Raw genomic sequence first — 13,852 nt, 5'->3', positions numbered from 1 at the left:
ACCGTCTGCCCTCAGCCCCCTTCACGGCGGCTGTGGGGGGAAACCGCTGGGGATTGCTGGCGGCGGGAGCGCGGGGCCGGACCCGCCGCGGCGGTCCCCACGACGGCGGGGCGGGGCCGACCCTCCGCAGCGCGGCGCTGATTGGCCGGCGGCGCGTCAGGTGGCGGCGCGCGTGACGCGGGGCGGCCGGGGGAGGAGGGAAGATGGCGGCGGCGGGCGGCGGCTGGGCCGCGGTGTGCGAGAAGTTCCGCACCGCCCGCACGCTCTCTACCGTGGAGTCCCGCAAAGACCCGGAGACCGAGCCCTACCGCTCCAAGTACAGCGCCCGGGCCCTGCTGCAGGAGGTGAAGCAGCTGCTGAGCGCTACCGAGGAGGGCGGCGAGGCGCGGCTGCTGGCCGTGCGGCGGGCCGTGCTGGAGTACGAGCTGGGCGTCAACCACACCGACACCGAGGAGCTATCGGCCGGTGAGGAGCACCTGCAGCGCTGCACGCAGCTGCTGGAGCCCCACCGCCTCTCCCCAGACTGCGTCTCCCTCTACATCCAGGCCCAGGTGGGCTGGGGCTGAGCAGGCCAGAGGGGGTGGCCGCCGGCGGCTCCGAGGGGCGTGTTTGAGTGGCGTGGGGTGGTGGAGGGTTGTCCTGGTTTGAAGTAAAACAGCGGCCAGTCCACGACAGGGGTGCTGTGTCCATGGGCCCTGCTGTGTGGTCGCTGCAAACAGGGCAAGGGAGATCGGTGGTACCCCTTAAAATAGATGTGGCTTGTTTTATAATAAACGCCAGGGCTGCTGGTGTTTTCTTCATGCTCGAAGAAATAATTTGATGGTGAGGCCTGTGGAGGGATGCTGTTCATGTCCAAGCTTGCTGCTGATGCCTGTGGGCATGCAGAGTATCCAACGCTGTGTCCTCTTCGTAGAAGTGGGGTGTTGACAAGGCAGTGTACTCTTCAGCATAGGCTGAGACAGAGCTTGTAAGACCCGAGCAAGAATAAATTAGTAGAAGACCTTAATACGTCTAGAACTTATTTGTGATTCTTTAACTGCTATTTGTTGTCAAAGTAAAGTTGGGAGTTGCTTTTATTTACGCAGTGTCTTGAAAAGGTAAACTGTTCTCAAAAGTTGTCACTTGTTTGCTTTTCAGCCTTGCCTGTTTTCTCTTAATCTATTATATTTAATTCCGGGTGGGTAAATACATCTTTGTAGGGTTAGAGGTAGTAATATTCACCTCTTTATTCATAAGAAAGTAATACTATTAACAAAATTAGTTTTTACTGTATGAAGATTCACAAAAGGACCTTTGCTCAACCGCTCCATCATGGTAGCTGGTGTATAGTTGGATATCTGTCTCTCGACTTTAAATTAAATAGAGCAGTTATTTAGATGTCTCTGTCAAAAATGGCTGCTCTAATTAGAAAAGGCTCAGTAGTACTTTCTTGTTAAACATTGCAAAACTGTCAAGGAATTGTGTATTCATGCGGAAAGGCGCTAGTTAAAGTGTGACTTGTCTTATGTTGGTTAAATTAACTGAGTTGTCTGGAATTCGTGAGGCTGCATGTGCTCATCGTCCTTCAGCGTGAGGGTTTGGGTACACTGCTACGAATCTGTTACCCATTATAAGATTGGAAATTGCTTGAGAAGCCAGTCAAAATGAGGTAACATCTTCCCAGCGTGTGTTGCTGGGGAGTTGTTGCTTTTGTGGCCGAGGGACGGGGATTCCACTGTGCTGTTGAATTAGTGTTTTGGAAACCAGTTCTTCTCTCTGTTGGACAGACGTTTGCGTGGATTTTTCCTGTTTTGGGGCCTTTAGGAAACAGCAGGATAAAGTTTCTGTGTTATGCATGTGAGGTGCTGTGGTCTGGCAGTACCCAGGTCTGCTGTGGTCTGGCACTACCATCAGGCAGGCAGCCGAGCAGTGATGGTAAATGAGCACGCCCTCAGCTTTCCCTCCCAAGGGCTCTAAAAGACTTGAGTATTTAATTAAAAACATTTCTGATATAAAAGCAGTAATTGTCAACAGTGGCCACGTTCTGTCTGTTGTCACGGCACTGACTTCTATTTTAAAAGAAGGAGCATTCCTTTTTCCTGCTGGGCTGGTTTCTGGAGCCCTACTTCTAACTTCTGAGCTTCTGCATAAGGATGTTTACCAGTTTCTGGCTAATAAAATTTGGTCCATTCCACTGCTTGGCCCTCGGCAAAGTATTTCTGTTCATAAGCATTGTGCTATGTTGCGCTTGCTTATAAAAATAATAAAATAAATGGAATTGAAGGGGGCACAGGGATGGCACATAACTAACTACACATTCTAACTCTTTTGAATGTTTTTTTTAACCCTGTTGGATTTTGTAACAACACTGCCTAGGAATTAAATGAGCACATCGGGCACAGATTGTTATTAATGCCTTCATCTTATTAATAAAATTAGAGGCACTTTTTGTAAAAGTTGGCTTCACAGATGCAGTAATGTTACTATGTACATTGCTGTAATTTAGATTTGAAGGCAGTAATCTGTAGTTTTTGCATCTTAATGGTTCTTTTCATCTCTTTTCATTGTTGAAAATATACAAGCATTCATTCTTAGCGTATCTTTTCCCTGTTAAATTTTTCTACAGTCATGATGACAAACTTCTAATTCCTTGGCTCTTTTTATGATATTTGTATACGATATAAAAGCTGCATGAATCAGATGCAGAACATATTGGATGGAAAAAGCTTGTTATTTCAACACACCAGTCGTTATTTAGCAGAGTAAACACAGAAAGTTACAGTTTGTGAGGCGACTTCTGTATGTGTTTGCTGCTGTATGAGAATTCTCCCTCTTGAGCAACTTGTGACAAAATGGGTGGGCACAACTTTTGCTTTTTGAAATCCATTGTATTGGAACAGATTTTATATATATATATATATATATATATATATATATATATACACACACATATAAGCGTGAAGACTGATAAAATGTTTGGAGAAAATGTGTAATGTAATTGGAACACAATGGGAAAATAACTAATTTGTTTTTCTCTTTACCTTTAGAACAATCTAGGTATCCTGTGGTCTTTAAGGGATGAAATTAAAACTGCGCAAACTTACTTGGAATCTGCAGAAGCCTTGTATAATCAATACATGAAAGAGGTACTGTGTTTATTAATAGGTCTTATTTTCATGTGCTACTCACAGTTTTAGTAATCGTTGAAAAAAAATGTATGATGGAACTTGAGTTTCTGTGCTTTATACTGGCTGCTATGATACTGTTGAAAAACGACGTGATTTGTGTTGCCTAGTGTAGGAAGAGGCAAACTAGAGTATCACTTGTTAATTTCAAAATGGACTTATTCAGGAAAATAATTTTGCTCAAAAATAATGGTCCTTTTTGAAAGCTCTTTGAATTGATAATCCAAAATTGAAGCTAGGTAGGATTTGGCTTTTAATTAAGACTATTCTTGATCTTGTCTTGGAAATGCTGTAAAACATCAGTGCATTGCTTTCAGTGGGAAAAGGAAACAAAACTGTAATATTTGCATGGTTTTCATATATTTGCACAGTCTTTCATAGAGGCAGGTAGTTTAGTTCTATATCCAAGGGGACAATCTTATAAACAGCTAAACCTCTCATGCATATTAAACAACCTTTTGAGTTGTGGATTCTTCTGTGTATCAACAAAGACTCCCTTGTGCTATTTTTAAGCTCTTTGCAAAGCTATTCCTACAATGACTTGCTTCAGGGACAGATTGTGAGGGAGCTAAAAACATTTGTGGCCTTAAAGGAGCAGTGTCTGTGTCTCAGGACAGCTATAAAGGTTGGACATAACTTAGTTTCATGAAATTACAGTTTGGTTTTTACATGAACTCGGTTTATGGCACAGATTATTCTTGTGGAAATTTTAGAATGAGAGTCTTGGTTGGTTACTGCCATATTCCCTCCTTTGTAGCCATGCTGGTCTACAGTGGTCAGAGAGGTCACAGATCCAGAAAAAAACCCCACTTGTGCTAAAAAGCTTGTCTGTTTATTTTCCACCCTCTGGATTGGTTGGTCTAACTAGAGATACTACATCTCTACAGACCCTCTCTCTAATTAATTCCTGATGTTCAACTTTGATGTTTATACCCAGCCAGGTAAGACATTGTTAACTTCCACATCGCCTCTAAAAGATTCCGGCAGTTGCTCCAGTGATTGTGAAGCTGAACTGAACTGGTACTACCATATATTTCAGTGGATTAAACAATGCTGCCAAATACTTCACAGTTTTCACTGTGGACTTTTCTGAAATGCTTAATTTTTGATAGTAGTGGCTAGTGAATATTCCTGCTGGGGCTTTGCTGCCTGACTAGGGTATACATACACGACTGTTAATTAGCTCACATCAGATGACTTGTCACACTTTTTTGCCCAACATTTTTTTATTTGCCACTTATATTTCAGTGCATTATATGATATGTCAAACATAGCTATGCCTAAAGAGGTTTTGTTTTGGTTTTTTTTTTTTTTCAATGAACTACAGCAAAAGACTGGTTTTGTGGTAACTTTATTGGACTTGTGTCATGTTTTTCTGAAGATACTGAACTGTATTTGCCATAAGCTCCAAAGAATTAACAAAAAAACCCCAACCAAAATCACAGGGCATGGGGGAGCTTGTCTAACTGCTTTATGGTTTATAAAGAGGACTTGAGTTCCCTGCAGTGGTGTTTGATCTTAGGATTTGTACAGTCATATCAATGTTCATCATTCACAAATTATAAAAATGTGAATATACTTTTCTTAACGTTCACTATTTTTAGGCTATTGGGAAGCGTTCCTGTCTTGGAATCTTTGGTAAACTGTTGATGATTGAGGTGTTTTCCTGAACTGGTGGATTTAGCTGTTTACTGTGTGAGAACAAACCACAGATGAAATTCAAAGAGTAAATTTAATTTCATTATCTCACCAACTGAGGGATCAGCAGCAGCACCTGGGCACACAAGAGGGGGATGCAGGCACAGTGGAGCTCGGTCCATTGATAGAGGATCACCAAACCTGCTGTTCTTGAGATTCACGCAGGTGTAGTTTACCACTGTGCTTTGATCTTTCCCATGGCAGAGGAGGAATCTCAGGCATGCTTGATAGGGTGCCTCTCAGTCTGTCTCAGGCCTATATTGTTTAAACACAGGTGTTCTACTTGTCAGACACACAAGACTAAATGATTAGTATGATATATCTGTTTTTCTGCACCCCAGCTGCCAGTCACTCGAGCATGTTTACAGTCCTCCTCGCCAATCTTCCCTTATTTTCCCACATTTATGAACTGGGTCTAGTTAGTTTATAAATTGGATGGGGTTGGGATTGTTTTTTCCCCTAAAGAGGAAAATCCAAGGCAATTCCAAGAAAAAAATTATTTTGTTAAAGTTAAAAGATCCTTTTACTTTCTGCTCCGGACTACTTTGAGTTCATATCTATTTTAAAATTCTTTTCAAAGGAAAAAGATTAAAAGATTACATAAAAATCTATACCTCTGGTAGGTTAAACACCCGTATTTGTCCCTATCTATTTCAGACCCATTTGTCCATCTTTGAAGACGAATAAAACATTTACGTTAAAAGCAAACAAACAAATCCCTTCAGGATTTTTAATGAGAAGAACTACAAACATAGGAATATGTTTTCTTCCCTATAAAGTGAATGCATTCTCTGCCTTTGCTTCTGATCCTGCCTGAGTCTGTATTATCTTACGAAAAGTGTTTCTCTGGACTGCTTTTTATTTGTTGCCTTACTTTCTCTTGGGTTAAGAAATAAATGAGGTTAGGAAAGGGCTGGGAAAGTTGCATGCTAAACTGGGCTGTGTTGCTAGCAGACATGTTGAACATCCTTCAGGACGCACTGTGTAATGGAAAAAAGCCACCTTTAGAAAGACATCTTAATGTAGTGTTTTAGAATTGGCATCTGAACTTAGTTACAGAGGAAATTAGATAAGCACAGACTAATAAAACTTTGCCATAAACTATGTTAATCTGTTGATCTTGACAGTTATGGTGACTAACTTTATTGACAGTTGTTTTAAAGCAAGGTTGAACAGAGCACTGCTGAAAGATTTATAGTTGTCACTGTTCTGCGTTCATCTCAAACTAATGTCACAGAATGCATAAAAATAAGTTTAAAATCAGAGTTACTTCTGTGTGCACAGCAATATCTTACTTTCAGTTCTTTCTCAAGGAAAATCAGCTGTTTTGTATGTGTCACGAGATCTATCTCTGTATAAGGATTCTGACAGAACTCATGGTTTAAAAAACAAAAAAGAACTTCTAAATGAAGTAGTTCACATCATTAGTAACTTGCAGGTAGGTCATGCCTTATATCAAGGTTTAGCAGCTTCATAATCTAAAGACATTGCTTGTTCTGTCATTCGTATATTTGGGTAAATAGTCTTACCAGCTTATGAATAAAGGGAGTCATTTCGCAGTGGTAAGTCTTTACAGCAGGTCTGCTGAGTACTCTCTGCACATAATGTTCTTTGCAGTACTTCCTGCAGGATGTTTTCTTGTTACTGATTAGGGCAGCTGGGCAAACGAATATTTCACACTTGAAGGCATGCTTAGTATTAAATTGATGCTTTAAAACCCATTCTGTTGCCATACAAAACAAAGATGCCCAATTATATAGTCCTGCAGAATCCAGGCTGAGTATTTCTGGTGCAGGCAACATGTGTTACTTTAAAGTATGTAAACAGAAGTCTTCTACAAGCTGAAAACCTTGTAATTCTATGTGGAATTGGGGCTTTCATCTACACATCTTTCATCCAGATCTTCTGAGGTTTGTGGAATTGCTCCAGAGACATGACATTGAGATAGGTGTAGATAACGTTATATGAAGTTTTGTTGAATTTGGGATTGAAAAATGGTAAATCATCTGCAGCCAGAAGAGGGAGCACTATGTTACAAAGCAAGAGAAATGTAGTTGACTGAATATATCACGTCCTCTTGCAGGATGGAAATCCTCCCCTGGATCCCAGTGAACATTTCATGGCAGAAGAAGAAAAAATCACAGACCAAGAAAGATCCAAAAGGTGGGCACGTAGCAGCATACCTAGATTATTATTACTTCTGTAATTTATGAGGGTGTATTTAGGGAGGAATAAAAGAAGAAACCTAACGAGACTGTTGTTTTTCCCAGATTTGAAAAAGCCTATACGCATACTCTGTATTATCTGGCACAAGTCTACCAACACCTGGAGATGATTGAGAAGGCTGCTCAGTATTGCCATACTACTCTTAAACGACAGCTTGAGTATTGTGGCTACAATCCAGTAGAATGGGCACTCAATGCTGCTACTTTGTCGCAGTACTATCTCTCTAAGGTAATATAGTTAATATTTTTTTGCTGTAATTGTATCATAAATATAATTATCAATTGTTTAAACAGCTGTTTGAGACAGGGCTCCATGTCGAATTCAAAATGTGCTCTTATAAGACCACGAGTTGTCTTCTGACATAAAACGTCTGCTAGTTTTTTCTGAAGAGGACATAGTGGCTTTCCTGTGGTGTTGTGATGGCAATGGGAAAAATGAGCAGGGGTGTAGACATAAGAAAAGCTCTGTGGTTTATGAAGTATCAACAGTGATATGACACCATGCTTGTCAGTAACACTTCTTATATTGTTCTCTTATAATAAAGAGTTTAAAAACAAAAGCATCAGAGGGCCAAGGTATTGCACATGTATGTTTCCTGTAAATTACTGTCCTTTGAACCTTAGCATGTGCTTAAGACTTGTTTGAGCCTGTGTGAACATTAAAGCAAATATGTAAGATGGTAGGTGTTTGCTTCCACACATCTGTGGTGACTCAAAATAATCCACTGTGTCAGGAAATGCTTCAGTTTTTTTAGAAATTTCTATATTCTAGACTCTTCAGATGCTCTTTTCTGATGTTTAAAAGACTTCTGCCATACCTAAGTCAGTTAACACTAATTTGAATAGTAACTTGTAATTTTCATGTCTTTTTGATGCATTGATAGCACTGCTCATTAAACAATACACTGCCAAATATGAGTAAAGGAATCTAAATCTGACTCATAATGTTGTGTTGTGTGTCCAACTAACACCCTGTGATACAGTCTTTACCACAAGACGTCACTTCCTTTACCGCAAGGAAGCGATAATAGATCAGAACAGTGAAAATGTTCACAATGTATGTGTCTAATATTAAAAGCAAGGCTTGCTATTGTGGCTGTCATAGAAAATGGTTGGTTAGAAAATACTGTATTCAATCATAGACATGGAAAAATTGTCTCTTTTCTTCCAGTGGCCAGGGGTATACGCACCAGAGCCTCAGTTCTGTCATTTGCCTTGTGTTCATGTATCTTTACTGCCTGAGGCGAGGGGTTTAGCCAAGCTGAGAGCAGTGGCTGGGCTGTTTATTCCACTGATAAACGCTGCTGTTTCTCTTTTTGCCAGCAATGCTTTATGGAGGCCCGGCACTGTCTAGCAGCGGCCAGTGTCATCTTTAGCCAAGCTGGACAGGTGCCATCCGCTGAAGACAGTAAGTTCATATAAAAGTTTTGAATAAAATATTGTGAATTAAGCATCATTGATACATAATGTTAGAAGTGAAGTCTAGCAGTATGTACAAAATTTAACCCAGTAAAGTGGAATGCATCTGAAGAGCTGCTACTACAGTTTAAGACTGACTATGAGTAAACCCTGTGAGAAGAAACTCAAGTGCTTCTTGTGGGTGTTTCAGAAAGCACACCAGTATAAAAATGAAATTTAAAACCATATCCATTTCAATGGTGGCAATGTCTCTGTTCCCCCATTTGTCATTGTACATGTGCTTAAAATGCAGCTTACCTTTGCTTGTCTGTGATCAGAGGGCAATGATTCAATGAACCAAACCAGATGCTTCCTGGGAATAGTTCTAAAAGAGGGAGGGAAACTGCAGCTCTTAAAAATCCAGAAGTTACTTGTATTGTCTGTCGTTGCTGGATGCTGCAGCCTCGTTAACAGCTGGGTTTGGAGTTGTAGCTCCCCTCCTTGTTGTTTTGGGTATTGATGTGCTGAACCACAAAGTTGTTCCTTTGCAAAGATCAATAAAAGAAACTTTTAGAGAACTGACCACCATTTTAAGGACTACTTGTTATGTGATTGTGTCAGTACTCAACATAAAGTCTCGCTTTTAGGCTTAGTCTTTGCTTATCTACAGCATGGCCTCTTACATTCAGTGTCTTGGGCAACTGAAAGCTTCAAATCAATTGAGCTTTAACTCATAGAGAGTGAGCGAGTACTCAGGGTAGCCCCTGTGTGAGTTTATAACTCTGACTTTGAACGGTGAATACACTGGTTAACTTTTAATGGTTTGAGCTGTTTAGGACACAAACTCCTTAATCTGCTGATGTTGTTGTTATTTCAGATTAAAATATAACCCAAATAGACACAACTGAGTTTTGTTTAATTGAACTTCAGTGACAGTACATTAAATTAATTGCTTTTAGTATTTCTCTTAGCTCAAAAAATACAGAACTCTATGCAGTTGCTTTTCTTACTGTTTAAATACTTTGAGGATGATGCCCAAAAGCTTTTCAGTTTCAGGCAAACAGGGCTGTCGAGAGTCAGGTTATGCTAATCTGTTAGGCCCTTTTTACAAAATATTCAGTAGGGCTGAATCAGTGTTTGTGGGCTTCCATAGCTACCTGACTGCACTGTTGTTGGATATTAATACAATACTTAAGCCAAAAACCGAGGTTATGTTTTCAGTAGGTGTGCAGAAACATACAGTCAGTTATGGTCTCAAATGCAGATGCAAGACTGGATGTTGTAGGTGAAGAGTCCTAATTTTAAATGTACTGTATAGATTTCTTGTGTGACTTTTGTCAAGTCAACTAACTTCTATCTTGACTTCTTCCTACACCAAATGGGAGTAGTGATATTTATGTTAGTTTCAGTGGAGTAAACGTTTATCCTATGTTCCCTTCCTTTTCATGGTATAGAGAGCTGAGCTGTGGACTTGAAGATCGTTATGTAGAACGTTCTAACTTACACAAAGACTAACACACAGCATTGGCTGGTCTCAAGCACATTCATTTTATGTTAATCGGAATATAAACAGAGATATTGAGTAAAGGTGCCTTTTCGTAAGTTGCCAACAATTCTTATTTCCTTAATAAGAACAACTTGATTGGCTCTAATGAAAGATAATTAAGATAGTGGATCTGAATCTGAAGTTGGCTTTTTGTTTGGGGAACAGGAATGCTAGTGTCCCCTCCTTGTTCAGCTGACTTGCTGCCTTCTGTCTAGAGACTGGGAAATGAGTTCTCTTTGAAATCCATTTGGTTTCTGAAAATGTTTATCTTGAGACATCAGCAGTGCTGCTACTTCTAACAGTGGGGAGACTGCGGGGAGCAAAATACAGAAGTTGTAGAGCTAATATATCTTATGTTGGTGCCAGGTAGATTGACCAAAGGGAGTTTCTCCTACTTTTGTTCCCTTTCTTGGTAGCAAGTCTGGGGCCCGTTGCCCTAATCATCCTTAGAAACAATTACTGAGCAGGCAGCTGAAACTCAGAAAACAAATTGTCCTGATTTCTTTCTCTTGTTACAGAGACATGAAAATTTTTTTCCGGTAAAACACCTCCAAGATCAAAGGTCTTTTTAAACATACGTTATGATCTATTTTTTTTGGAAGAATTCATGCATCACAAATCCATGTTAATCTGTATGATTTTCTAACCAGAGTGACAGTTTACAGAATTATTGTATAAACTAATATGGAGAACATGTTTCTGTCTAAAAATGAGGAAAAATTAATTAAATACAAGTAACGTATTCTTTGCATGTAACACTTGATGTTCTTGCTGGAGTGCTTGATTTCACTTAAGGTTTTTATGTGTTTTTGTCCATTCAATAGATGAAACAGAGCAAGATCAACAGGACCTTCGACAGAGAAAAGCTGAAATTGCAAGGTGCTGGATTAAGTATTGCCTGAATCTCCTGCAAAGCGCTCGGAAATTACTTGAGGTGACAAAAATATGTTCTGTAGCTGTCATTGTTTAAAAACAAAGTCTGTTTTGATGTCTCTAGCAGGTATCAATTCATAGTTGGTAGCAGATGATATACAATTGCCCAATGAATAATACAATAAATGCTTGTGATGTAGCAGGTGTTTCATAGTACGCTTTGACTTTAATGCAGCATTTAAAAATAAGCACGGATCGGAGATCAGCTCTGTAGTGTGATCAGTGCGCTGCCTGTACAGCAGCTCTGTGAATTTCTCTCCTCTCTGGCACATTTTCTTGCAGCTTGATTTGGCGGATTACTCCTTATTTAACTGCTAGTAAAAACATCTTAATATGCAACAGTTTTGTGTGCTGGTGTTCTCATTCATTCAAGGCTTTGGTTCATTCAGGCATTCATTTCATTCATTTGAATGTTCAAAACAGCATTTGCTGAAATGCTTTGTAGAAGTAGGGCCTTTGGGCTTTATGTTTATTGTTTTGGCTATATTGTCACACAGGGTAGGGAGACCAAATTGTCTTAGTCTTATGTTTTTACACAATCTAGACTGTAATTTACGTGATTTTTTTTGTGTATATAAGATCTAATGTGGCAACATGTCTTCTTTTCTGTCTTGTTGCTAACTAGGTTGTATTTCAAAGGTAATTCACATAAAGTGATTCAGCGTAAGTCACTCTGTAAGCGTTTTTAATTAGTATGCTTTGTCATTTCAGGATAACATAGGAGAGCTGGATCCAGACAGGCAATTGGAACTTAAAGCCCAAAGGAAAAAAGAAGAGGATGAAAAAGAGAAGGGCAGGAAAAAAGCTGTCCTTTTTGGGACGAGTGATATATGTGACTCTGTTTTAGCCATTGAAGAGAAAGTGAGCAGTGTATATCCTTTAGATTTTCAAGAAGCCAGAGAAATCTTCCTAGTTGGTCAGAACTATGTTCTGGAAGCGAAAGAGTTCTTTCAGGTTGATGGTTATGTTACTGACCATATTGAAATTGTTCAGGATCACAGTGCTTTATTTAAGGTACTTGCTTTCTTTGAAGAAGACTATGAGAGACGTTGCAAAATGCACAAGCGTAGACTAGACATGCTGGAGTCTATATATGTAGACTTGAATCCTCAGTACTATCTGTTGATTAGTAGGCAGCTTCAGTTTGAACTAGCCGACACCTATTATGAAATGATGGATTTAAAGATAGCTATTGGTAACAGGTTAGAGGAGCTAGACTCCCACACAATTAAAAAAATAAATTCTCTGGCTCAATTAGCAATCAAGTATTATGAACTCTTCTTAGATTCTTTGAGGAACCCAGATAGGGTGTTTCCTGAACAGCTCGAGGAAGATGTTCTTCGCCCTGCAATGGTGGCTAAATTTCATATTGCACGACTGTATGGTAAGCTTATTACTTCGGATAGCAAAAAACAACTGGAAAATATGCAGACATCATTGGAATATTACATGTTTCTGGTAGACTATTGTGAGAAGTACCCAGATGCTGTCCGTGCTGTTGAAACTGAGCTAGAACTCAGTAAGGAGATGGTGGGTCTTCTTCCAACAAGAATGGAGAGGCTAAGAGCAAAGCTGTGTCCATTCATATAAATACTTGCCTTGAAGGAAATGTGCACTATTAAAATGTTATCTGTCAAAACCAGTGCTATCAGACAGCTTCTGTACTGGTTGATAGAACTAAGGTGTCTACAGTTCGGTAGTCCACCTAGAGCCTGCAGTAGTTTAACTTAGTGAGAAACTCAGAGCTCTCCAGTTCAGTAGCTCACCCACACTAATGGTATAAACTTTAAATGTAAAGTGAATGTCCAGCTAATGCTTTGTATTGTTTGTCCTGTATGTAAATATAAACCTTTTCTCCCTTATGGTTATTTCCTTTGGCATACGGTTCAGTTTCTAAATGTAGTGCTGTTATGAAAATTGTTTCTTCTAAGAGAATCTGTTTCTCTAGGAAAATTTTTCTAAGAAACCTGAGGCATGTTCTTCCAACTAGAATATATTTTCTAACCTTTGTCCCCAGAAAACTTTATCTGTATGAAGGGAACTTTGTTATTTTAAATATTTATTTTGTATGTTGTTCAGTGTTCTCTTGCTAATCAAAACCTGGTCGATAGAGGCTCAATAAATGGACTAGCTTGGCAAAATGTTTTGTTGGTTTTTTTTTCCAGAGTCCATAAAATTCTGTTTCCGTGTGTCTTAGTAAGATACGATATACATTACAACTTTGGCCAAAATAAATAGTTGTGAAAGTGTTTCCAACATGAGTGTCTTCAGTAGAAACCCGTGTGCAATTAAGTGCCAGAAGCAAGAGCAAGAAAGCAGCAAACTTTCTTGCTTGCGGGTGGTAGGGGGTACCCTGCTCTTTATACACTGTAAAGAATTCTCAGGGTAGAGGTGCTGTGCTCTTGTGCTCCAGGCAGTTGCCAAATAACAGGTTAAAGGCCTGGGATGCCATGGAAGGCTTCTTGCCTCATGGTCAGAGAGCCCAGGTGCTCTCTTAGCAGGAGCTGCAAGTAGTGACCTCTCTGAAGTTGTTCTAGGTCCCAGCGCTGCTGAGGTGCTATTCAAAATCTGTCGGTGTGTCGTCGATTGGTAACTTCTCTGTTAAAGCTGTCCTGATTCTCATTAAGGACCTGCTGATCTGTCAGTGTTCCTGGTCTTACACAACCCGTTCCCTTTGCCTTGTTCTAATCTAGCCACCTATTTACTCTTTATGGAAGACCAGGCTGCATTTCTGACCCAAGACGTACACAGAGGTTGTCTTTGTATTTCTGGTGTCCATAGAAGGATTACGAACCAGGACCTGCTTTAGATAAAATGTAGGCCGAGTACATTGCCCAACTATATACTAAAAGGTTACGGTCAGAGATGCCAGGAGATATGGGGAAAGT

The 13,852-nt window shown here is 40.0% G+C and overlaps 1 protein-coding gene across 1 annotated transcript; it reads left to right on the top strand.

The window, feature by feature from the left end:
• Nucleotides 1-166: 166 nt before the first annotated feature.
• Nucleotides 167-13,107, top strand: KIFBP (kinesin family binding protein). The gene is made up of 7 exons (XM_054205193.1): nt 167-551; nt 3,027-3,125; nt 6,946-7,025; nt 7,133-7,316; nt 8,411-8,495; nt 10,856-10,965; nt 11,676-13,107. Exons 1-7 carry the CDS (start codon nt 204-206, stop codon nt 12,552-12,554), a joined length of 1,785 nt encoding a protein of 594 aa, XP_054061168.1. The 5' UTR covers nt 167-203; the 3' UTR covers nt 12,555-13,107.
• The last annotated feature ends 745 nt before the right edge of the window (nt 13,108-13,852 follow it).

Source organism: Rissa tridactyla, chromosome 6 (assembly GCF_028500815.1).
Source record: "Rissa tridactyla isolate bRisTri1 chromosome 6, bRisTri1.patW.cur.20221130, whole genome shotgun sequence".
Classification (NCBI taxonomy): domain Eukaryota; kingdom Metazoa; phylum Chordata; class Aves; order Charadriiformes; family Laridae; genus Rissa; species Rissa tridactyla.
Note: the sequence above shows the minus strand (reverse complement) of the source record. Positions and strands in the feature narration are given on the sequence as shown.